General features: G+C 28.2%; 1 protein-coding gene across 16 annotated transcripts in view; it reads left to right on the forward strand.

Annotated features, from left to right (window-relative positions):
• Positions 1-27,472, forward strand: part of LOC101236855 (CLIP-associating protein 1) — a 72,727-nt gene extending 45,255 nt beyond the window's left edge. For 8 of the 16 annotated variants that reach the window (XM_065809132.1, XM_065809136.1, XM_065809134.1 and 5 more), the window contains 15 exons: positions 4,996-5,033; positions 5,870-5,986; positions 8,979-9,082; positions 9,193-9,256; positions 9,502-9,665; positions 9,821-10,043; positions 10,127-10,213; positions 10,312-10,350; positions 10,461-10,938; positions 11,439-11,644; positions 20,017-20,145; positions 20,258-20,395; positions 20,561-20,629; positions 20,927-21,046; positions 26,956-27,472. In XM_065809132.1, the coding sequence (XP_065665204.1) occupies positions 4,996-5,033; positions 5,870-5,986; positions 8,979-9,082; positions 9,193-9,256; positions 9,502-9,665; positions 9,821-10,043; positions 10,127-10,213; positions 10,312-10,350; positions 10,461-10,938; positions 11,439-11,644; positions 20,017-20,145; positions 20,258-20,395; positions 20,561-20,629; positions 20,927-21,046; positions 26,956-27,006 (2,027 nt within the window). In that variant the 3' untranslated portion in view covers positions 27,007-27,472. The remainder of the gene's footprint in view (positions 1-4,995; positions 5,034-5,869; positions 5,987-8,978; positions 9,083-9,192; positions 9,257-9,501; positions 9,666-9,820; positions 10,044-10,126; positions 10,214-10,311; positions 10,351-10,460; positions 10,939-11,438; positions 11,645-20,016; positions 20,146-20,257; positions 20,396-20,560; positions 20,630-20,926; positions 21,047-26,955) is intronic. The other 8 variants (XM_065809133.1, XM_065809137.1, XM_065809135.1 and 5 more) reach the window with 1 other exon arrangement.
• Positions 27,473-27,765: the final 293 nt, after the last annotated feature.

Consider the following 27,765-nt stretch of genomic DNA (forward strand, 5'->3'; position numbering starts at 1 on the left):
AAGACATAATTTTGTAATTTTACATTCTGTGTGTGTATGTGGTGTATCCATAACAATCTATAAAAGGTATACTATCTGCGGTTATATACAAAATTATTATTGTAAAATACATGTGACTTAAACAAAGAATGAATATCAATTGTTTTCTTTAATCAAATTATTGTTTAAAAACCAAGATGCCAAGATCGACAAGATTTAAAACAAGGGCATATCTTTTTGAAGAAGAGGATCTTAAAGAAAATCTTCCAGAAATAATGTTTTCAATAATGTTTACAGACATTATTTTCTACTTTCAGTTTAGACGATCTGGAGATAAAATAACTCCAACAAAAAAGCTGATTGCTTGTACCATTGGTCATCAAACAGCAAAGTGTTCTGGTCTTGGTAGCTGTCCTGAAAACTGCATTATGTTCGCAGTTAGGAAACCATGGATAGACGGAGGATAAAAGGATGGGATACTCACTGACCCATTTATAAAGTAGGCCAAACAAAATTTAATTCATATTAAAGGGACAGGTTATCATAAACACACCACAAAATTTGGATAATATAATATTTTCTAAACCCGTTATATATATTATTAAAGGAAGCATATCACTGATCTGATCAACAGCTGGGAGAATTTAAAGAAAAGTAAGTGTAAGAACTCAAAAAAAGCAGGAAAAGCTAGACAAGATTTCAAAAAAAAAGGAAAGAAGGTTTTCTGGATTGCTAAACCAAATATCGAAGATATTCTAAAGAAGACTTGTCTTAATAAGGAATTGTATTGTACCGATATGAAATTTTTGAGAGATCTAAAGACCAGTTGTAAAATGACTCCGGGTAAATAAGACAAACTTTATAATCAGAGAATTAACCCTTTCAGTCACAAAAAACAGTAAAACAATTGTAAGTGAAATGTTCTCATCGATGTAAAAGCTATAAAATAAAAAATACTTGTCAGAATTTCACAAATGAGACCTTGTTTTGTTTGTCTGAAATACGGCAGCCAAACTATCTTTTTTCGATTCTACTTTTTCTTAACTCTCGTTATGTGATCAAATGCTGTTTTTAGAGTGGTCATATTTACTAAAAAATGTCATGATCCGCTTAGCAGGTCACAGGGACTGAAAGGGTTAAGAAGAGAGAACAGAGAAGATTGAAACATCTACAGTTAGTACACAGTGTTGAACAGTTTTCTCAGAGAGATGATTTTACTACAGAGCTTCAGTTTTCCTCAAAAACCAGTGATATAAATACAAGCATAGACTCAGATTGTTCGTTTGATTTCAATCAGCCATGTCCAAGTAATGACACGCCACAGTTAGCCAAGGATTTTGTAAAAGATATTGCCATGACCATTTGCTGCATGTGTGTACAGATTTGGTTGTTAGTTTAGGTGGAAATATTGAAGACTTTTACTGTCTCAATCTACTATTTGGCGGGCACAAAAAAAAACAATCCAGCAAAATGCTGCAAAGCTCAATTTAGGGGTTAAAAAAGCTGCTGAGAAAGCACTTTTTCCCATAATAGCTCACTTTGATGGAAAAATTATGGAAGATATTACTAATAGGAAAAAAGAAAAAAGAGACAGGTTTGCTGTTTCAGCTAATATTGATGGAGACATTTAGCTTCTTGGAATTCCAGCAATGGAGCATGGGACTGGAGCTGCTCAGTATGAAGCTTTGTATAATGTACTAGAGGATTATGGAATACGTGATGATGTGAAGGGACTATGTTTAGACACAACTGCCTCAAATACTGGAAGACATTCAGGAACCAATATTAGGCTCAGTCAAAGACAGGAATCTATTTTATTAGAGCTTACCTGCAGGAGGCATATATATGAACTTCATTTCAAACATTTCTGGGAGCAAATTACCTCAGGCAAAACAGCAGCTCCAGAAAATTTAATGTTCAAACGGTTTCAGACAAACTGGAATGACATCAAGGAAACTGTTGATTCTTTCAATTTAATAATGTTTGATACCAATTCCATCAGCAATACTTTCTTGGCAACCCAGATTGAGGAAACTATCCAGTTTTGCAAAGATGCATTAAACACTGACATATTTCCAAGAGGGGATTATAGGGAGTTATTGGAACTCACCCTGATATATCTGTATCCTAAAATATTTTTCAAAGTTTGAGCTCCAGGCTGTATTTCTCATGTTAGGTTCATGTCAAAAGCCATTTACTACTTGAAGATTCAGATATTGAGTACACATTTGCCCTATGATTTGACTGCTGCCCAAATTAAAGAGTTTAAGACAATGACAAAATTTATCTCGATTTTCTATTCTGTCTGGTTTCTGAGAACCTCATTGCCCTCAGCGGCACCATTTCAGGATGTAAAAGCCTATTGGCAAATGGTGCAGTACAAAAAATATGTAGAGAAACGTGACTGTGATTCTTCATATTCTTAATATGTAGAATTACATAAGAGAGTTCTAAACGGATATGAAAGTACAATGATGTCAATGAAGAGACACACCTGTTACTTAAATGAAACTTTGGTTCCACTTGCTCTCCTAGACCCTACCCTTCCTGATGTGGAGAAAGAAAACATCGCAAAAACATTACTCTCATAAACTTGATAAACGAGTTAAAATTTAAACAAGAAGTGCCAGCAAGACTTGCTCCATTAATTGGAGAGAACTCTTGGTTCATCTTCAGTTTATTAAACCTGACAAGAATGGAGGACAAACTTTGGTTAAACTCTCCTGCTCCTATGTGGTGCTATGTTGACCAGTTCAAAACATTCTCCAATTTTGTAAGTAAACTTGAAGTAGTGAACGATTGTTCTGAAAGGGCTGTAAAACTTGTATTAGAGTTTGTGAATAATGTTTACAATGAGGATGATTGTCAAGAACTTGTCAAGAACTAGCTGTGCAGCAAAGACGAGATCACCTCGTGGGTCAGAAACCAAGGAACAGTTGCAGCTAGCGTATGAAGCAATAGGAAAGCAGAGAAAAAAATAACATGATTTATATACTATATTTATGCATTGCAGAATATAAAGTAATTTTAAATAATATGATTTATAATAAAATTTAAATAAATTTGCCCCCCCTCCCTTCCAACGAAAAAGGGATAGAGAGGGTATAGATCTCCAATAATTGGGCAAGGGGGGGTAGCTATTGACATGCCCCTTCTATATAAACATTATTAATGCTTAGTTCTAATATTAATTTTCAAAATTTGGCCTAAATATGAAGAATAAACCAGCGTCAGTTATATAGTAATGCGTCATTTTATGTAAAAAACCCAGTTTTTCCACCACTTTCTCCACATCATGTGGAATAAATACCACCATATTTCTTGTTGGCCCTAACCTATTATAAATAAGTAGTCCAAAATATACCATATAAAAGAAAAGTTGGCTTTCCGTGTTGATTTTAAAGGTCCCCGCCAGACCCCTGAAGTTTGCTATGTTTTAAACACTAATTTGACTGGCAGGGACCTCTAAAGTCACGTGACATTAAAATTTTTGGGCTTAAAATTATTTTTATATTGGTGGTCCACCATTCCAGGTAGGACCAACTTGATTTTCAAAAATTCGTCAATTATGAATCACTCTAATGCATATATATATATATATATGCATATATATATATATATATATATATATATATATATATATATATATATATATATATATGCATATATGCATATATATATACGCATATATATATGCATATATATATATGCATATATATATATATTTATATATATATTATATATATATATATATATATATATATATATATATATATATATATATATATATATATATATATATATATATATATATATATATATATATATATATATATGCACGTGCTGTTCTAGGAAAAAAATTTGTGTGGTGGTACACCCCCGTCTCGCAGAAATTTATCGTAACTATTGGCGTTTTTTCGGTAAAAAAGCAATATTTGCGGTGGGAAATGTAAATGTAAATCTCCTTATCTTGTAGTTGAAAGAGACTTTTATATTAAAAAAATTTCGCGACTTTAACTTTAAGCTACATTTTATTGTCGTCGAAAAGTCAAAGTAATTAAATCAATGCGGAAGTTTTAATTTAATTGCTTTGAACAAACATTTAATTTTATTGTTTTTTATAAAACCGTAATGATAATGACTAAATAGTCTTTTATTAATTAATAGTGTTAGTAAAATATATTTTTAAAACATGCATGTAGTGTTGCTACATTGACTATCTTATAGCCTGCTGCTACAAGTGAGTGTTGCTACATCAACTATCATATAGCCTGACTCGCAACGGAGTGCTACTACATCAATTGAGGGTTTGGTTTGGGCAGGAAGTCTTTCATTTAAGAAAGGAAAAAAAAAAATTTTCCAAGTTTTTAAACTCTTTCTGGTCTGGTTTATAAGCGCTCTCTTTAAAACTACAGTTTATGGAAGAAACTTTTTCGACTACTATGCAAGACTATATATATATATATATATATATATATATATATATATATATATATATATATATATATATATATATATATATATATATATATATATATATATATATATATATATATACACATAAATTTATTATTGCTCTGTTCTCTTTAGAACATTGAGCACTCTATTTTTTAGAATACATTTTAAAATTGTATATATATATATATTTATATTTGTATATATATATTTATATTAATATTTATATATATATTTACATATATATATATATATATATATATATATATATATACATACACACACACACACACACACACACACACACACACACACACACACACACACACACACACACACACACATATAAATTTATTATTGCTCTGTTCTCTTTAGAACATTTAGCACTCTATTTTTTAGAATACATTTTAAAATTGTATATATGTATGTATGTATATATATATATTTATATATATATATATATATATATATATATATATATATATATATATATATATATATATATATATATATATATATATATAGACACACATAAATGAATAAATTTATTTATTTATTAAGCAGATGATGTCAATGAAGAGTTATTGTGGGATGCACTGGTACTTATACTTATTTTTGTTGTATAAGCATATATGAGCAAGTATTTTTAATTATATTAGTTTTAAATGTTGAGTGTTATTTAAAAAGTAGATAAAGCTAATTGTATTGCTTATAGGTAAGCCAACATTATTTTTAATCTGTAGCTTCATAAACATCGCCTGCAGAAACCTGCATAAGTGAATATTTATACATCCAACAAGTGTATACTGTTTTGAATGAGAAAGTACACAAGCCATGTTTTTTATGTTAGTACTTCAATATTTGAACTCAAAAGCATGTAAAGTGCACATTGAATGTTTTAACATTCAAACAAATGTTCAATTAATAGTTTTGAACCCCCCCCCTCCCCTAAAATTGAGAAGTTACAAATTCTGGTCATAATTTTTGAATGCTGAGAGATTATACTATGAAACTTAAAGTTTATTGATATATAATCTTGTTAAGAATAATACAAAAAATATTTTATTAACTTGTTGCTCTCCTGTTTGAGGCAGGGGAAACAAATTTTTAAGCTTTTTTGTTCCCAGGCTCATCATGACAATTTATTTACAAAGCATTCTTATTTGACATAAGTATAAACATATGAATGTTTGGAGTTTGCTCCAAATCTGGAAGTTAACTCAAAGACCAAAAAATGCTGGATTTGCCCCGTTACAACAGTTAATGTTATTGTGTCATTTTGATTCAGTTTACTCACAAAACTGAAAACGTTAAAGATGCTTAAACAATAAACACCTGTGATTCTTTAACTAATACTTTTGTTATAATTGCACAATTTAGTTTCCATTATATGGGTTACTTTAAAGTAAACACTTCTGCTTCTTTTTTTTTTCAGAAAAAAGGAGGAAGGAGAGAACGTCAAAATTCTCAATCTTCTCTGAATGGAGGTGGAAGTGACGAGAGTGATGCATCAAGTATGTCTTCACTTGTAAATCGACCTGTTGTTACACAGGTAAGTTTTATATAAATTTTTATATTTTTTATTTGTTATTGTGCACATTATAGAATTTTTATTGTGCACATCGTATTGTGCACATAGTTGTTGCACACATTGTTTGTATTGAAAAAACCTTTAAAATCAAATTTTTAAAAAAAGATAAAATAATTTAATTTCATTACCAATAAAAATAATAATTTAAAATTATTATTTTTGTTGGTAATGAAATAATTTAAAAAAAAAAGACATTTTAGGTAGAATGCATGCTACTTAAAATAATGCAGTTGTGTGATTAGTAGAATTCAAAATATATCTGTATAGCTTAAATATATCTGTATATCTAAATAATCTGTATATCTAAACCTGTAAATAATAATCTGTAAATCTAATCTGTGTATCTAAATAATATATCTGTATATCTAAATATATCTGTGTAGCCTAAATCTGTATAGCTCAAAATATATCTGTATAGAACTCAAAATATATCTGTATAACCAGTAAGATTAAACCATAAACAAAACAACATTTAATAATGTGAGAGAATGTAATAAGCATAAATAAAACAATAAATAAACAAAATATTTTATTAAGTATTATATTAAATATTAAGTCCAAAAAAATGTATGGATGGTTGGATGTATGGATGGGATTGTATGGTTTAGAATTTAGGCCAAATGTTTATAAGAACTAAATAAGTTTAAAAATTGTGCAAATATATAAAATTTATACTACATTAATATCTAGTCAGATAGACTGAGAAAAAAAAAAGATATTTAAATATAAAATTGAATAAAAATAAATTTTTTTTCGGCTTTTTTTCTTTTTATTCTTTTATTTAACAAATGGATGGAATTATTTAAGTAACATTTATTTTAATTAATTGCGTTAATTGCCAGTAATTGCTAGTACTGAACGATTTCTGACAACTTTTTCAATTTCTTTTTGTAAATTAAGGTGTTAATCATTTTTTATAATCTTTTTTTGTTTGTAATTTGTATTGCAGCATCACTGGTTATTTGTTAATTATGTTGTAACTATTATGTTGTAACTGGGTCAAATCATTATATTTCAACCAATGGCCTGTGGCTCACCATCTCTGATTTCCCTGATTTTTACATATTGTTATGTGCATTATGTAGATAGGTTAAATTTGAAATTTCAGACTTCCAAGTACAACGGTTCGAAAATTATAGCCTTACAAACATAACACAGTGGCCCCCCTCGATTTACAAATGGTCAAAACAGACTACTTTAGAGCTATATAACTTTTTTCTCACTTTCAACAAGTGTCTCATTTTTTCTAGAACTATTTTCTGGATAGTTCTCTCCTTAAAAAAGTGGTTTTTTTTAACTTGTGTTAAACTAGAAAAAAACTATAACCTCCTCAACTTTGGAAAAAATCATAAAATTGCTAAAATATGCCAAAATGAAACTAACTGTAGCATTATTCTATTCATCCACAAGTCTTTACAGATAGGTTTTCTGATTAGCTACTACTGTCTGCAATAAACAGGCAAAATATAGATTGGTGCCACCCCAAAACCCCTCCCCCCCACCCCACCCTCACCTTAGTGGGTGGGGGGGTCCAGACCACATAAACACCACTGATTACCTATAATAAAATAGAATTTAAAGAAATAATGGTTTCATTTTGAAATTAATTTAGATACTAAGTACCTAAATATCTAAATTAATTTAGAGACTTTTATTTGAACCATAATGAAGGTTTCTAAAAAGTTACTGCCCCCTTTATTTGTGCCCCTATCTACTATAAAGACCAGATCAAGGAGAGGACAACCAACCATATCTTTTCTTTTATTAAGAAATGGCTTATGATTAGTTGCACCCTTTACATAGGCCAGTTGGCAGATTAGAGGGGCACTGGTTTCTAGTAACACATACAACTGTTGATGATTGAAAAATAGGATAATTTAAAAATGCTGGCATTTTTGGTATGGGTTTGACAAGTTTATAATGTTTGAATTTTTGGATAGTTAGGTCTAATGGTCTTACATGCTGTTAATCTTAGATCAAAATAAAGTGTTAGAAAAATTTACAAGAATCTCAAAATGGCTGAAAATTGGACTTTTTAGGCAAGTGGACATTTTGCTTTTAGATATATTTAAGTTCTAAATTGCAACAAGCTGCCTATATTTTGCCCATTTATTGCAGACAGTAGTAGCTAATCAGAAAACTTAACTGTAAAGACTTGTGGATGAATAGAATAATGCTACAGTTAGTTTCATTTTGGCATATTTTAGAAATTTTATGATTTTTTCCAAAGTTGAGGAGGTCATAGTTTTTTTCTAGTTTAACACAAGTTAAAAAAAACCACTTTTTTAAGGAGAGAACTATCCAGAAAATAGTTCTAGAAAAAATGAGACACTTGTTGAAAGTGAGAAAAAAGTTATATAGCTCTAAAGTAGTCTGTTTTGACCATTTGTAAATCGAGGGGGGCCACTGTGTTATGTTTGTAAGGCTATAATTTTCAAACCGTTGTACTTGGAAGTCTGAAATTTTAAATTTAACCTATCTACATAATGCACATAACAATATGTAAAAATCAGGGAAATCAGAGATGGTGAGCCACAGGCCATTGGTTGAAATATAATGATTTGACCCAACTATTATGTTGTAACTATTATGTTATTTGTTAATTATGCTTTAAGAACTGTTATAACAATGATGCTTTGTTAGCAACTTAGTGCTCAGTACTTAAAGTTAATTAATTTTAGTCTTATATAGGTCATAGTTATATCTTATCTAAATTTAAATTATTATACAAATTCAGATTTATTGATTATGAGATAAAAAAAAATTAAATAATATAGTAATTAATATAGTATTATAAATTATAAGATTTATTGATTGGAAATATGTAGATTCATTAGAAATTTTTGACTAAAAGATATGCAAAACATTTAAGCATTAAGTTAATATGTTTAAAACTTTTTTAATGCATTATATTATTATTGTATATTATTTACATGTGATGATTTTATTTAAGGACTATGATGAAATTATAAATCTTATGCAACAAGATTCAAGTAATTCAAAAAGAGATGGTTTAGCTTCGTTGCAATATTTCTTATATGGAACCAATTCATTGACGTGAGTTAATTTTAATTGTAGATTTTTTTTTTTTTTTTTTTTTTGTAATGATTTAAATTGTATTCAAGTTTTCAATGATTTTTTTATACATATATAATTTTTATTTGTAGAACAGACCAAGTTATTCGTTTAAAAGAAACATTAAATAGATATTTTGCAGAACCCAATTCTAAAGTATGTAATTTACATAAAGGAAGTTGTGTATTTATAATGCAATGATTATAAATATTAGTGGTGTTTAAAATAATTTACTTTTAAACATTTCATGTAAAGTAAAAATAGTAAAAAAATAGTTTCTGAGTTTTTTTAAAAAGAAACTATTTTTTTATAATCAGAAACTATTTTTTTTACACTCAGAAACTATTTTATTTGTAATAATAGTTATTTTTACAATATAAAAACAACATTCTTTTTTTTAGATTTACAGTACTTTTTTAAGTGTGTTAAGCGAGTTTGTTGTACAATATAAAAGAGATCTTAAAGATTGGTTATTTATTTTACTTACTCGTCTATTGCAACGTATATCAACAGATATACTTTCATCGTCACAAAAAAAAATAGCAAGGGTTCTTGATGTTGTCAGGTAATTTGTATTTTAACAAGTTTTTTTTTAAACTTAATTTTTTTGTTAATAAATACTTTTAAGTTTTAAAATTATGTTTATTTATTTATTTTTTAAAATATAATTCATTTATTTATCTGAATTATTCTTTTTTTCAAGAGATTGGTTTTATTTAGAGATTCTTATCCATATGATCAGCAGTTTCATATTATAACAAGATATATCACCGATAACACTCAAACTCCAACATTAAAACTTAAGGTATCTTTGCTTGAATACCTACGTGGTTTAATTCATAATATGGATCCCAGTGATTTTGTGAACACTGCCCCTATTCGACTGGCAGTTTCTAGAATAATTACTTGGATTTCAGAACCAAAAAGCTCAGATGTTAGAAAGGTCAGGTTTTCTAACCCTTACATTAGTCCTAATATATAAAAAGTTAAAGTACAATTTTGAATATAGATTTATTTTTGCAATAGGAGGCTACTTTGGTTATTATAGCTTTGTTTCAATTAAATTCTCCGGAATTCAGTAGTATGCTTTCTGGGGTACCTAACTCAATTCATGTAAGTGTTAATTTTATAAATTAATATTTTTTTGTTATAAATGTTTATTTTGATATAGAAGTGTGATGCATGTTTTATAGATATTTTTTTTATTATAGGAGGGGGCTACACGTGTTATAAAGATGCACTTAAGACAGGTACAATATCTGTAGTAATATACGTAGTTCTAATTTCAAATTGTTAGCTTATACTTGAATATTGATATAGTAATCTTTTGTTGTTTTTATTGTTTTTTTTTTGTTTTTAGGCAAGTGGTTTTAACTCTCGAGATGTGATTACTCCAAGTGAGGAAGCATACACACCAATCAAAACTAGTTCTAGTGACTCATCAGTTTTTCGACCATCTTCCTCTTTGAAGTCTCCTAAATCTCAAGATTACTCTTCTGGAGTATTAAATAGAAATCTTAAAGAAAACAGCAGTGATAATGAACCCCCAGGTAAAACAATGCCAGCATGTAAACTCACATATGATGAGATTGATTCTCCTATAACTCAATTAAATTCAAGTAACCCTCCTCAATCTCAGCTGTACAGTTATGGTACACATTATACAACAACAGAACATTCGTCACCAGTTTGGTTGTCTAAGGACATGACAATCCAGTACAACCCAAAACAGTATGAAGACAGTATGTTAGACTACAGGTATCAAAATAATTCTACTTCTCCCGAAATGAATAAAATGAACAAAATTATTGGAGGTGTGGAACAAATGTATCTTTCAGGTAAATTATAAATTAGTTTCCCTTTTCTTTTTAAAACCATCATTCATCAACAAAATAAAAAATTACCTTTTAAATGTTTAATTTTAGTTTGTTCAAATATTTTTATTTCATATTTTATGTTTCAAACATGATCTCAAAGCAATTTTTAAAATAAGATATATTTAATAATTTTATTTAATGTTTAAGTGTTTTTATTTACCTTGTTGTCCACTTTGTTATTAACTTCATTGCCTACTAAGCTACCAACCTAGTTACCAACTTTTTTACTTACTTTTGTTACCTACTTTATTACTTTACTTTAAAAATGATACTTTAAAAAGTTATTATTTACTTATTTACCACTACTAGAGTTAAACAAATATTTTTAAATCAACTGACAGGTTTACTTCATCTCCTGATTTAATTTTACTTTATAGAGTTACAAAAATTTAATATAAACTGGTTGAATTATTGAATTTTATTATTGAGTGCTTTTTGAATATTACTATTATTTAATTTAGGAGAAAAAAACGATTCCGGATCAGCAAATCTTGTAAATGAAATATTTACAATTTTGTCTGCTCCCCCAAATGTAACTAATTCAGAAGATATTAAAAATGCTATGCAAGAACTTCACAAATTGTTAAAAGAATCCAACAAAAATCTCACTACTACAAAACTTAAAGCTTTACTTCCAACTATATTAGAGATTTTACATCATCAGGAGGTTTCTATTTATAAGTTTATTATGAAAAAAGTTTTTTTTTAAGCATTCAAGATTACTAACGGCTTTATTTATTCTGTGGCTGCTCTGTTGTATATGCAAAGCATCCTATCAAAATTAGTTTTTTAAATTTTTGTGTTTATCTTTGAGTCTAAATTAGAAATTTAATTATTAGCTTGATTTTTCGGTTAAGTCTGCTCTAAATATTAAAAATGTTTAGATATTGAGAATGTTAAGACCAGGATATGTACAAACAAATATATATCTGTATTGTTTTTTGTAGATTTATTTTTTTATATGTTTTTTGTTTTTATGTGTATTTTATTTATTAAAAGTTCAAAACAAACTTTGTCTTTAAATTAAAAATGATTTAAGACTTTTTGCATTTATTTTTGTGCATTTATTGCATACTGTAAACAACTCATAAAATAGGTCATTGTTGATAGAGGTATTAAAAAGCTCATAACAGCATAGTAAAATTGTTAGTTGATGCTTAATAAAGTAAATTTTAAATCATGAAAGTTTATTAAATTAAAATCATATTCCAACACTAGGCAAACAAAAACAAAATAGTAGCAAAGAAATCACAAAATGGATTAATAAAATTAGTAAGAACAAGTTGTCTAAGAATTTTTATAAGTTGTTGTATAAAAAGTATAATCATTTAACTAAAAAATAAAAGATGTCTGGCCTTGTTATGAGATTTTGTTGCTTAACTCTCTTAAATTCTTCATCAAAACAATGTTAAAAGAGTTTTTTTATTATAAAAAAATGCTTGAGTTCTTGTCAAAACTAAAATTACTTAAGATTGTATAAATAAGATAAATAAAGCTATTATTTAATAAACCTATATTTATTAACCTAAATTAACATTATAATACATTATAATAACAGATTAAATCTTTATATATTTTTATTTAACTAATAACTTGAAACGTAAAACCTTTTTTCTATATTTCAAAACGTTTATAATATTCATTTAAAATAATTAAAATGTGTTTAAAATTGCTACATTTTCATCTTCATAATTTGCATCTTTGCATCATCAGCTAAACAGACCAACAGCTAAAAAGAATCTAAAATCAAAAAAAAATTTTTTAGCAGTTTATATTCTTAACTTAATGAAGCCAACAGAATAGTCAATAAAGTTCATTTTAAAAGGTTTTTAGTATCACTAAATTCAAGTCTATTCTTTTTAAATGTAATCAATTTTAATTTAATCTTTTTTTATTTAAATTTAATTAAATCTTTTTAATTTAAATTAAATAATTAAATCTTTTTAAATGTTTTGAATGTATAAGATTGTTCTTTTTATTTTTAATTTATTTAGTTGCCACACTATTTCATATATTAGAGTCAGTGTGTGTGTGTGGAGGGGGTTAACACACTCTACCTTGCCCCTTTACCACCATTATAACCCCCTCACACTCAAAGAAGGCGGTTTTCAACTTATAGTTGATTTTTAATAATAATAATTATAATAATAATAATGTTTATTTGCATTAAAAACCATACAAATAGAGTTTTAATACAAAAAGGTAATCACAAAATCACGCTTACGTAACACCACTAATATAAAATTATACATAGACAATTGCAATATAATTAATAAAGTACACAATTATGTTTTAAATCATAAATATTTAGTTTTCTTTTGAACATAGATAGTGAAGGAGAATCAACAATGTGAGCTGGTAAGGAATTCTATAATTTTACAGTTCTTTTGACTCTACGGTATTCAAAAGAATCGAGATCTAGAAGAATTAGTCTCGATGAATAATCAGAATACGTAATATGGCATCTTTTACAGGTAATTCTGCTGAAATATCTTTGGACTTTTTCGATACAGTGAATATCTTTTAGAAGATAAGGACTCCACACTGGGCTGCAAAATTCTAAGATAGGTTGTACATAAACTTTGTAGACTTTTACTAGGAGATAAGGATTGTTACTGATAAAAGTTTTGAAGATGAGAGTAGGCTTTTTTTGGCAATATGAGAACAAAGCTTGGAGAATTTTGTATTAGATGATACAGTAATACCAATATCATCAATATAGTTAGCTTATCGTGGTATCTGGAAAAAATGAATACGAGGGAACAGGTAATGAAGACTTTCCAAAACATATGTGAAAACATTTATAAAATGCTATTTTTAGTTACCAAAAAGTTGACCAATCGCAAAAGTTTTTTAAGGAATTTACGAGGTCTGCATTAATGCTTGTGCTTTTATCTCTCACTTAGTATAATTTGCTGTCATCTGCAAACAGCTTTATTCCGCAGTCACCCTCAGTAATGGAAATTACATCGTTGATAAATATTAAAAATAAAGTGGGAGCCAATACAGTTTCTTGAGGTATTCCACTCTTGACAGGGACATAATTTGAGTAAGAGTTACTAATGCAAACACATTGAGAATGGTCAGTTAAAAAGTTTGTAATCCAGTATAGAAGTTCATGCCTAATGCCGTAAGATTTTAATTTGTGCAATAATTTGGGATGTGTCAAAGTTGAAGGTCTTTTCAAAATCAATATAGATAATATCAACTACCTTATGCTTGTTAACAGCTGTGGTCCATTCATTTAGAGAAGCTAACAATTGTGTACATGTAGATCTGCATTTTAGGAAGCCAAACTGTTAGATAAAGTTATTACGCAGAAGATAAGTTTTTAAGCTTTTGTCGATAATAGACTTTGCAAATAATACAAGTAATTAAAATAGGTCTGTAGTTGGAAGATAAAGAGGGGTTACCTTTTTTGAAGATTGGACACTGGGGTGATGACTTTTTGATTTTTTTCTCAAACATTATTTCCTGTAGCATGAATGAATGAATTTTTGCCTATTAATGACTAAAATGACGTTTATTCCATTAAAATATTGAAAAAGGTCAGGCACAAGCCACTTTGAAATGTTATTTATGTAGGCATTTTAGCATTATATGTAATTGTATTATATATATATATATATATATATATTTATATATATATATATACTGTATATGTATATATAAACTGTATATAGCATAAGTCTGAAACCGACTTGTGCAATAATTTATGTAGCAGAGAAATGTATAGAATTTTCCAGAACATTGTATAACACTGTGCGCCGTCAGCCAGGACAGTGACATCACGTGACGTAATTGTTCGGTAAGCTTCTGTAGAGTTCTAAAAATTTTGGTGTCAACATTATCATTGCCTTATTTTAATTAATACACATTCGCTATAGTTTAAGTATAAAGAGATTTTTGTATTATTTGGTAAGTTACATTAAACTCTTGCAAATTTTAATTGAGCATATAATATTTTATTAGTGTTTGCCTTTTTCATTTTCTATAATCGTTATTTGCTTCGTTTGAAATAAAATATATTAACAATAACAGTTCAATTGAAAACTTAATATCAGTTTCTTTAATTTGTTTCATAATTAATATTGGCGTTAAGGCCTTTTTCTCCTATTTCAGTTGCTGAGTAGAAGACAACATGTCATTCAAGAAGAGCTGTTCTAACATGGAGAAGAACAAGGAAACCTGGACAAAGAACTTAGTCCAGTTTCAACCCCCATCAAGAAGAGGCAATGTGGCAATTTATGAAGCACCCTTGAGCAAACGGAGTCGCATGCCCCTGAAAAACCACATCATTGGACGCTTCAAAATTCTTGAATCCGCTGCCAAAGAACAGAGAGGATCGGTTTAATTGCTGTAGAGCTTAAAGACCTATGAAGCAAAATGTTGAACTTCCCGCATGTATCTGATCAAGCCATTTGTGCAAAACTAGCAAAACTTCTGAAAAACTACAAGCGCTGCAGAAAAAAGAGAGCTGCTCAGGTGAAGAAACTCTTGGTGAGCACGCTTCATCTGGAGAAGTGGAGCATACACTTTGACGGCAAACACATTGAGGGCTTTGAATATCAGGCTGTGGTCCTCAAGAATGAATCTAAAGAAATTAAGTTGACTGCGCTAAAATCGAAAGATGGAAAAGCTCAAACAATCGCAGAAGGACTCCAGGATATGTTAGAGTAGTTCAACCTGTGGGGATCAGTTGTGATGATTGTTGCTGACACAACAAACGTGAATATGGGCAATTAGACAGGCATTGTTGTTCAGCTGCAGCAAATGTTCAAAGAGAAAGGTCACCCTAAACCCAAGTTCATCAGTTGCCAGCACCATGTGCTAGACCGCTTTCTTTGCGTTGTCATGGATGATGAGCTCCATGGGTCAACAAAATCACCAAATATTGAATATTTCTTTGTGCAGGATTTAAAAGTAATTACGATTAATTAAAAGCAGTCTTCAGCAACAGTAAAAATGAGATTAAAGAAACAGGCGGCTGGAGAGATGACATGAAGTTTGTCTACCACCTCACTTGTGTCTTCTGTCACTTAGCTGAGAGGAATGAGATCAACTTCGTGAATTTCAAACAGATCCCAAACATCAGCAATGCATGCTGGAACTCTCGTGCCATTCTTCTTGCGTTTATTCTGATGCCAGAAACCCGGATCAGGTTGCGTAAAATCTGTTTATTCATTTCTTACTCATGGACTGACCATTGGTTCAGCAGTCAATTCTGCGTAGAAGATTTTGAAGAACTATCTGAAGCTCTAAATGACTACCCAAAAGCTCTCAGTTGCTTGAAAATCCACTGGAAAACAGATGACTCTCCAATCAACATTGCCCGAAGCAACCAGTGCTGCGAGCGTGCCATTAAAGTTATGCAAGAATTGCACAACTTCTGCCACAACAAGGACAACCTCCCACTGAGATTCATCCTTTCTAATGACATTATCGTGAATATTTGACTTCCTTGTGCGTTTGATGATCCTATATAATGTTGTATGTATGTGACTACAGCTTGTGTTCGATTTTGTATCTGCTTACAGTGACTTCAAAAATTTGGCCAAAAAACTAATAAATAAAATTCTTAAAATCATTTTATGCATGAGGTTTTTTTTATCAAATCGCCTTGAATATAATATTTTATTTTATCTTTAATAAAAGCTTATCAAGTTATGATACAGGGAAACAAGGTTGTATAAAAGTCATCACCCTATTGGACACACAATAGCGGTTTTCCAAATTTTCGGAATTACACTGGTTAGCATAGATAATTTAAAAAGGATTGAAAATGGGATGGCAATAGTAGTAGCAAGTGACTTCAGAAATATAGCCAGAAAACCGTCGGGTAAATTTGATGACTTAGATGAAGGTTTTGAAGAGCAGATACAACAGAGTCGTAAGAAAAAAGAACATTATTCAGAGAATTATCATGAGGTGGAAGATCTAACACTGGTGTGGTACCGTTGTCAGAGACAAACACTATAGCAAAATAGTTATTAATAAGGGTCGATTTTTCAAATCATCAATACAAAGAAGGCCGTTGGCTTTTATAAGAGGCAGAACAGAAATAAGACAGGTTGATTTGGACTTGACGTAGGAGTAAAATTGCATTAAGTTTGCTTTTTCTACAATGTTTTATTCTCTAGCAATACAATCTTTAATAATCACAGCATCATATAAACGAGAACAACGCTTGTAATTGGCAAGAACAGAGATATCGTGTGATCTTTTATAATGTCTGTACAAAATACGTTTTTTGGACGCTAATTTGCAGATGGTAAGAGGTTGAACATGGTTTATTTTAGAACAAAGTACTGGAACATTAGAAGAAATAGAGGAACTCAAGACATCACAAATAGATTTCCAGAAGGATTCAACATCTTGGTTTTGTTTGGCCAACATAAACCAATTTACATTTAGTAAGTCATTCTGAATCGAATTATAATCGGCTTTAAAGAAGTTACGTATAATTGATTTTTTACGACTTTTGGAATTCATCAAGATACAATTAAATTGGATAGTGCAGTGGTCACAAGTGCTGGTAAATGGGGCGGTAGTATCCACATTTTGCACCGTTTTAATATTGTTTGTTAAAATGAGGTCTAGCAGATTGTTAAGTCTAGTAGGGTCAGCTACGAGTTGGGTGAGAGCATTTGTAGAACAAGTTTCAACAAAAAAATCATGACACACATCACCAAAACTAATAGGAATCGACCAGTTTTATGTGGTAAGTTGAAATCACCTGTTATTACACAAGTAGAATCACATGTTGACAGAAGTATGCAAAGAAACCTGCACATGGATTTGGTTTTAGAAATATTTGATGCTGCACAAGGAGGGTGGTAAACACACATAAATCTTATCTTGCCAAGGTTTGGTGAAGCACTAACGTCGACGCAGGTAATTTCAGTATTATTAAGATTGTCGGGAATTTCATCCCGAATTTCAATCGAATGGATATCACTGCATACTAATATAAGTGAGCCGCCACCTTTGCCTTCACGGTCATGTCAGAACAGATTAAAACTGTTGCTGTTTAACAGTAATGAGTCAGGAGTGGTATTGTTGAGCCGAGTCTCTGAAATAAAAATGGTTGGTCAAGGAGTCCGGCTTCCTTTAATTCTTCATTTAGCGCTTTCATCCTATTACGTAGTTCAGCAAATTTGGTTTGCTGTGCCGGCGTTCTGTCTTCACATACAAAAACGTCTTCAAATGACATAGCTTTATGACGACTGCATAATAGGAACACTTCATTTTTTGTATTTTCGTTTTCGAGTGATACTTTTATTAAGTTCAGTTCGTTTTTGTTGATTTTATTGGTTGCATGCAAGCAACGAACGGTTTTGATCTGGTTTATTACCCCACATGTGTTGAAAAAATCTGTGACGATAGCTTCGTCAACTTTTGTGTCAGATTTTTTTAGGCCTACAACAATTATATTAGATGCGCGATATATTTTATCTTTAGAATCTGCAGCAACCATATTTATTACTCTGTGAGATTCTATAGAAGATTTTTTTAAAACTGAGGCATCAGATTCCAAAGGAGCATTGCAGATTTTCATCTCAGCCTTCGAGTCAAGATTTTTCAAATCAAGGTTGAGTTTTGCTTTTAATAGCATCCTTTGCTGCGAGATTGGTTTCTAGGATCTGAACTCGTATTTGGAGATTGGAAACATCTTGGTTTAATATAGTTTCTAATGTAAAAAGCCTGTTTTCCAAAGCCTTGTGTTCTTTCGCAGTAACCATTTATATTTTTTGATTGACACAAAATGTGAAATATTAAAAAATTTTGTATTTTTTGTCTTATTGACACTATTTTATTAACTTTGATGCAATTGTTTACGTGAGGTCTGTACTTCTATAACAGTAATAGTAATGATGTAATTAACTTTTACAATTATTAAAATGGCATCAAAGTCGGATGTAATGGTTTGTTGCATACACAAATTAATTACTAAGAGTAGATATTTACAAAAAGTTAATTTTTTTTTCTAATTTTTTGTAGATAGATAATTTTATACAGAAGAATAATAACTAACCAAAAACAAATACATAAGAGTACAATACCAACTTTCATAAATTTTTATGTATAAAATTTATTCTTGCTGACAAAAATTTTATTCACCAATCAAGCGATTAAAAGATATATGTAAGAATAAATAATAACGTCTTCACTCACAGAAGTCCAAACAAAAAAATAAAAAAAGGAATTTTAAAGTAATATTATCGGATAGTTGGATATTTGACACATTTGAGTTGGATATTTGACACATTTGAGTTTTTTTTTTAAAGAAGGCAGTCAGTACTTTTTACTTCCAAAACATTTTATTCCTAGAATCGCTTCTGATTAGAGTAATTGATGCCATTGTGCTTTTAATTATTATTAATTGAATACAAATATGTTTTAACCAATTATTTAATGAACATTTGCAATCAGTTACCACAAACCACTCAAAAGATTTTTTTTTTAATGTTTATTTCTAAAGAAAACTAATCAAAGTATTTTTATTGGTATGTACAATTGCATCAGTTGCTCCTAAAAGTTTGGTGTTGCTAAGAGCAAGATTTTTTTTTTACTACAACCCTTAATCACTTTTATGAACTACCTTTTGTAATAAAATCAATGTAAAATTGGGTCTTCCATTGTTTGCTTTTTTGAGTCATCAAACCTATGTATGTTATTTTTTACTCTTTGAAACTTGTTTTTCATTGAAATTGTTAGTAAAACCTAATATATCCACTAACCTTTCGAGTTTAATTTAAAAATAATTTGAAAATTTTCTTACTTTAACTTCTTACTTTAATTTTTTGTCTTTTTAAAGATATAAATAATTTAAAACAGTTTAACAACCAATGTAAACATGCAACATGTTATATAGTAATCAAAAGTAAACGTGTGTTTTATTTTTGTTTGAAAGTTATTTTTGTTAAGAAATAAAATTCAATTAATAATGATGCAAATAAAAATGAACATGTTTATCTTGATATAGAATTAATTTGATACTAATAAGTTTTTATGCTATATTTTGTTTTGATTTTGCAGGCAGCAATTCGTTGTTTAGCTGCACGCTCTCTAAAGGAAATAGCTTTAAACTATCCTGCTTTATATAGAAGTGACTTAAAAGGATTTTTATTACCTCTTCTTGAATCTGAAGCTGACGTTCAAAGAGAGGTTCATTTTTAAAATATTTTTACATATTTGAACAAAAATATTTGTTTTTAAAAGCACTTAATTTAGGCCAGTTAAAGCAAGAATATTTATATTCAAAATTTTGTATCAAAAGGTATCAAAGACAGTTGTTGAATGTAGCTCAATTGTTTGTCAAATTATTCCTCTGTCAGAGATCATTCCTGTTATTGCTCCTCTATGTGGAAAAGCTTTATTCCCTGCAAACCTTTCAGCTATTAAACTTCTAAATTCAGTAAGCTAGACTTGAAAATTCTTTTATTTTTGTTTACTTCTGTATTTTATAAAAAAGAAGCAGTTAGTTGAAAAAAGCTAAAAATTTTAACTTTATTTGCTTATTATTATTATTATTTTTTTTTTTTTTTTTTGACTTACAATTATCAAATTATAAATTGTTTAGATATCGGATACTTGTGACAGTGAAGAGCTGAGAAAACATTTAGATGTGGTTATTACAAATCTTCTGGTGGTATAGTGTTTGTTTTAAATATTCTGACAAAATTTTAGTTGTTTGAGAAAATCTTATGAAATAGTTATTAAAAATCTTTGTAATAGTTTCTATTATTTTTTACTATTAATTAATGCCATTTTCTTACTTTTTCAATAAATATAACATTTATAAAACAATACCTTATTTAAACTAGGAAAAAAAATTTGTTGTTGTTGTTATCCTTGTTGTTATCTATACCAAATTACACATTTTAAATAATTTGAATTAATTAATTAATTAATGCATTAAAAGCCTATTTAACTAAATGTTTTATAGGCTTATGATCATATAGAAAGCAGCGTACGAAAAGCTGCAGTTTTTTGTCTTGTGTCTGTTCACAATCAAGCTGGTGCTAATGTTGTTTTACCATATTTTAAAGACTTGGCAGGTTCCAAGGTTTGTTAATTTAAATTCTTTAAATTAGTTTTTAGTTTGGGTTTTTAGTTGTTGTTTGCGCTTTTTAGGGATTTCTTTTTTTTTTTCATGATTCTTAAAATTATTTTAAATCATTTTCTTATTTTTTTTTATTTTTTAGCTACACTTTAAAATTGTGTACTTGAAGTACACAATTTTTTTTTTCATTTTTTTTTTATTACCTTGAAAAGTCAGCAAAGCTGCATCAGATAAAGTCAATAAGAAAACAGAAACACCACAGTTTTATCGGATATCACAGTTTTCTCTCTAAAAAAAACTGCTTTAAGAGTCCTTCATTAAATAAATGTGCTGAGGGAAATGGGTAATTCTGACACAAACTTTATGTGTTAAATATAAGACAGCTTGCTATAGGAATTCCAGCAGGAATTTGTATTTTATCAGAAAAGATGGTTTAAAGCCAATTTAAACCATTAAGAAAAAAATTAATTGAAATAATGGTTGTCTTTCAAAACTATGATATTAAATTAATAACAGTTTAATATAAGTCAGCCATTATATTAAATTTCATAATACACCTCAAACATTGCTAACTACTAAAAGTTAATTGTTTTCATTTTTAAAAATGAAAACAATTAACCTTCTACAAATCAATCAAATCAAGTTTTAGTATTGATGTAAATGTGTACTTGCATACTTCAACACTCCCTTTCCCATAAAAGCAGTTTTTGTCTTGTATGTCCGCACATAAGTTTTTTATTTTAGACAACTTGGTCATGGCTGTTTGCATGTTTTGTTATATTGAGCATTTCAATACTTTGCAGAAAAAACTAAGTTTCAAAAACAAAGGAAACAAAACTAACAAAATTAAAATAAATTTTGTAATTAAAATAAATTTAAATAGAAAAAATTTAAAAAAATAATTGGTATAATTAGTATACTGTTTTTTATTTTCAAAATATTCAAAAGACATTTTTAAATTTTTTTTACGCCCCACTTTTTACCTGCCTAGGTAGGGGTAGCAGCCTCAGAGAAGTAGAAGAAGAGATTATATTAGAGTAAAAGCTACCTAAAAACTATTAAAAGGTGTCGGACAAATGTTCAGTATAAAAGCACAAAATTTATTATTAATAATTGTTTATGTACATTTCACCGATAACATAGGAGACCAAAAAGGAGGGGCAGGTGGAACTCAGCGCACTGACCCAAATGTTAAAAAACAACAGGTATCCAAAATTACAAAGTGCTAAAAGATTAGGGATAAAAAATGTACATTAATAGAAAAGCAATATAAAACAATTAAGGTTTTTTATGTTAAAAATGTGTAGGCAGCATGTCATAATTGAAGATTAAATACTATGTATATATGTGCTTTCATCTAACATAGAAAATGCACTGAGAGGCTTCAATGGTATAAAAAATCTGAATGTGATGAAATGTGTATCATTCAAAAACATACAACAGAAACATTTTTTATATATAAAAAAATAAGATAAATGGTTACAAAGCAAATGTATGAGGAGCCATATTTAAAAGAAAATTAAAAAAATTGGTTAGTAGTGGGATTTGAACCACAGGCATTCCGTGTATGAAGCAAATGTCTTTTCCAAATAAGCTAAGCGTGCGTTTACTAATAATCAAGTAAATATAATTATATAATTAAAAAAGTGATGTATAAGTAAAGCCTATGAGGTAGATAAGTATATATGCATTCATGAACAAACTAACACATGAATGTATATAAACATATAAACATGCATTACATAAATGTATTCATATAGGCACAATATATACTTATTACATTAAAATTACACAAATGTTTTACAAACAGATAGCAGTTTATATTTTTGCTTTCCTCTTTAAATAAAATATAGGAAAATCCTTATTTTTAATGTCAACAAGTACACAAATTATTTAAATTTATTTTAATTTGATATTTTTTTAGTTTTGCTTTCTTTGTTTTCAAAACTTAGTTTTCAAAACGCCTAATATGATAAAACTTGCAAATGGCCGTGACCAAGTTGTCTAAAATAAAAAACTTATGTGTGGACAGGGCTCAATTTAACAGCCAGACATTTGACATTTTCTGGCTCAGTCTGTCCAATCAGTTTACAAAGTAATTTGACCAATGGGAATTAAATTCTACAAAATAAATACTTATAAATAAATACAACTTGACCACAACTGTTTAGATGTTTTGATGATGTAGATGTTTCAGAAATGCTTCTAAAAAAGGAAACATTAGGCTAAACTTAAACCAGGTAAATTGAAAAAACTAAAGAGTAAGCAAGCAATTCTTTAAAAAAAAACATTCCTTCTAAAAAAAATTATATTTAACATTTAATTTACGCATAATGCGTTTATTTTAAACGATCATTGTAATTAATTTTTGGTTTTATTTAAAGTCTTGGTGTAAAATAAAAACTTTAAAAAAGATCAACAATTAAAATTTATTCGTAAAAAAAAATTTTTAACTGCATTTTAAATTGTTAAAACATGAAAACAGCCATGGTCATATTGTCAAAAAAAAAATTAAGCGTTGTCAGTTAGAGCGTGCGATCCCACACCGTTCCTGTCCAAGCCTGATATATATATATATATATATATATATATATATATATATATATATATATATATATATATATATATATATATATATATATATATATATATATATATATATATATATATATATATATACATATATCAGGCTAGGACTATTTTATTTAAAAAAAAAAATCTGTGATTAATTATTCTAAATAACAAAGAAAGAAACTACAACTTCACTAAACTAGGTTTCATAAAACCATAAAAATTATATTTTTACAGTTTGATTGCACATTGTCCCCTCCAAACAAATTTTGATCAGACATTTTGTCCAGGACTTTATAAATAATTAAATTGAGCCCTGTGTGGACAAGACAAAATTGCACCAAGTACAGTTTTTGGGAAACCGCACAATTCCTGGGAAGGCTTGCCCTACAATATTGACAACTAGTCAGCTCAACACTGCTAAGAAAAGTTAAAATATTATGGTATTTAAGGTTAAGTTTGTGTGACTTATTTTATGGACGACCCCTTACGAAGACATTAAGCATGTGCACTGCTGACATTTTGAAATTTAATCTTTCTTATTCGAGTTTTATAAAAAAAATTTAAAATTGTTTTATATATATATATATATATATATATATATATATATATATATATATATATATATATATATATATATATATATATATATATATATACATACTATATATATATATATATATATATATATATATATATATATATATATATATATATATATATATATATATATATATATACTATATATATATACTATATACAGATATACACCATATTAATTAAAACTCATTTATACCATATGCAACGCACTCTCTCCATGTTTTCTTACTTCTAATACTACCATTTTCTCCTGAAGCTGCTACCTCTCTGCACACTGATAACCAAACTTCTTTTATCTTTTCTGACAAACATTGTTTGATAAATGTTTTTTCCAATGTTTGTCTAAGGTTGTAACTCTTTTTCTTGTCTTATTTGAGTCATACCACACATCCATCATAATCATCATCTTCATTTTTGGCAAATTCTTTACCATATAAATATTAAAGTTTTTATAAATATGTATACCAGCATCTAAAATAGCATCTAAATAGCAAACATATATGTTTATAACTATATATATATATCTATATGTATGCATATATTTGCTTCTTACCTAACCTCCTGGATTCAAGTAGTTATAGAAGCTTTTATTTCTTCTTTTCAGTTTTAAGTCATACTTTATTATGCTTTATATTTTTCATATTCTTGTGCAGTTGCTATGTTAAACTGTGATCATTTTTCTTCATCTTTTTTTATAAAACATCTCATAAGAGACAAAAAAAAGAAAAAAAAGAGTAAAAAAAAATTCTTGAAATTATAAAAAGACAAAAGTCTTTTTATTATTGCAAGAAGTCAATGTAAAAAAGTCTTGTCTGATGCTAAGCTCCTTTATTTAAGTTTACTAAATCTATTAAATCTATTTTATAAATTATTAAGTTTACTAAATCTTGTAATTTGTATTGAAATCATTTCTCAGATGTTAGATTCAAAAAAATTTTGAAAAATCTTTAACAGTGTCATTAAATAAAGTAAGTCTAACATTCCATCTCAACTCATGGGTCTGATCTGATTACTTCTCCCCCACAATAACACAATCTATAATATAATATAATTTGTATTTTGTAATTTATTTAAATTATACAGATTATACAGATAATAAAAATTAGAGGAAAAGTTGTTTGCAAATAACTTTTCCTCTAATTTATAATTTCCTCTAATAATGTTAGACATCCAAATTACTTTAGCTTTCGATGCTTAAGTCAGTTCTTAGTCTTCTAGGGCTTGTGGTTCAGGCAACATTTCCATCATAAACTTTTAAAAGTGTTCTCTGGAACACTTCAATTCTCGCAGTATTCAAGTCATTCTCGAGGGCCTCCACTCTTCTTCATTTCCAGTAACTTTAAGGGTATTGCAATGTTTTATCTTTACTCCTGTCTACTTTCCTGTGTACTGTCTCTTATCTACAAAAACAATCTTTCTGACCATCTTACATCTTAAGTGGCTCTATTTGCTGATAACTCAACTTTATACTCTTGTCTTGACAAAAAAGTCTTTTTTGATCTCTTAGATCTTTACTTTTCTGTAACAGCTTGCGGCTTGCAGTGGCTTCACTCCAAAATAAACTAATTTAATTTCTGCATACAGCTATCATAATATTGTTGAAATTCTTATATTGACAAATAATAACCCTCTTACTCTCAGATAAGTTCCAAAAGCACATTGTAAATGTAGTTAGACCTGCTTTATCTGCCAACCTTGAACCATTCTACCATCGTCGCACTAAGTGTCGAATTTCTATTAAAATAGAAAATAGGTTATAATCCGAGAACCATTTAGTAATTTTAAATAATTTTTACACAGGACATCATATATTTATTATTGTATGTGTATTAAAAAAATCAATTATTTAGAAAGGCGGATTTTTTTGTTTGTTTGTTTCGAATTAGTTTAGTTTACCGGTAATGAATTTTTTTTCATAGCATTTGCCAGAAAAATACAAAAATGTTACATTTTTTAATGTAATAAATTTCTTATAAATTTCACACGTTTCAAGGTTTTATATTTTAAAAAATATTTGTAAAAAATATAAAGAATTCAAAAACAAAAACCATAGTTTGTTTTCATCACACTAAAATTAAAAACCTTCTTTTTTTTTTTTACCGATTACTAAATTTGCCCCCTTACGTATATCTTGAAAGTGACGGTAGATTTTCAACTATTTTTCAAATTTTTAATAAATTAGAATTTATCTGGTTGGTATTTACTGGTATTATTATAAGAATAAATCTAAACAAAAAGGTTTCAGCAATTTTTTCATCCTCATTGTAATCAGACTAGCATTCAGTTTTAAAAAGATATCTGCCTATATTTAAAAAATTTTCTTACCACTTTTCTTTAATAAAAGTTATTATTTCACACAATTAATATAAAATTAAAAAATAATTCAAAAAAGATTTTTGTGCTTTTTTTAAAATAATCATGCTGTCCCTTTTTTTTTGAGAACACTGTATGTATGTATGTATGTATGTATGTATTTACATATATAAATATATATATATATATATATATATATATATATATATATATATATATATATATATATATATATATTTATATATATATATATATATATATCTGTGTGTGTTTGTATATATGTATCTAAGTATATATACATACATAGATACACACAAATATGTATCTATATTGAGAGAGAAGAGAAATAGTAATTTAGAAACTGTTATTCGCTACTATTATTATTGCTTTTTTAACCTTATTCTAATAACGTTTTCTTTTTCTTTTAGATGAAGTTGTTGAATTTGTACATTAGACGCTCTCAATCTTCTAACGTTTAGCTTTTAAAGTTTTCACACATAGTTAAATAAAGTTTGATCGAATACCAATATGACCAGAACATTCTAAAACAATAATTCGCTTTTCTTTTTGCCCATAAATATATAAAATATTAAAGAAGACTTTAATGAATTAGTGGGTTCGTTGAAATTGTTATGTTCGTTTTATTTTTAAAGCGTTTATAAGATATTCTCATTTTCTCGTTTGAAAGCATCTTTAAAAAAATCTTTAGATATACTAACTACTTTGTTGTGTACATAAATGTGATTTCTGTAGATATTATGAGTAAGGTTTTTTAAAATCTTTTTAAAATATTTTAATTTAAGTCCACCAACGATTTTTTTAGTGCTTATATGAAATGTTTGTTTTTCCAAAGTGTGACTAATGTGTCACATGACTACAATGTATAAATAGGATTTTTTTTTTCAGAATTTTTTTTTTCACATAATAATAGTAATATTACCTAAATGTTTTTTTCATTTCAAAATAAAAATCTACTTAAGTGATCATCCTCTATATAAAACTGCATCCGGTTTAAGTGCCATTTTTTGGTCCAGTGAAGTTCTGAAAAAGTGTCTAATGTCCATAATGCTTAATTTAAGAACGTAAAGGAAAAGATTTCCAAAAATTGCTCACTCGGAATTTGGATTTGAAATTTTGAAATTTTTTTATAAATTTATAGATGTCCTATTTTTGTCACATTTAAATCCATTTTTTGACAAAGCAAAAAGTTGTTCATTTACTTGTAGCTAATACTACAT

The sequence above is a fragment of the Hydra vulgaris genome, chromosome 11, assembly GCF_038396675.1.
Source record: "Hydra vulgaris chromosome 11, alternate assembly HydraT2T_AEP".
In the NCBI taxonomy this organism is placed as follows: Eukaryota; Metazoa; Cnidaria; class Hydrozoa; order Anthoathecata; family Hydridae; genus Hydra; species Hydra vulgaris.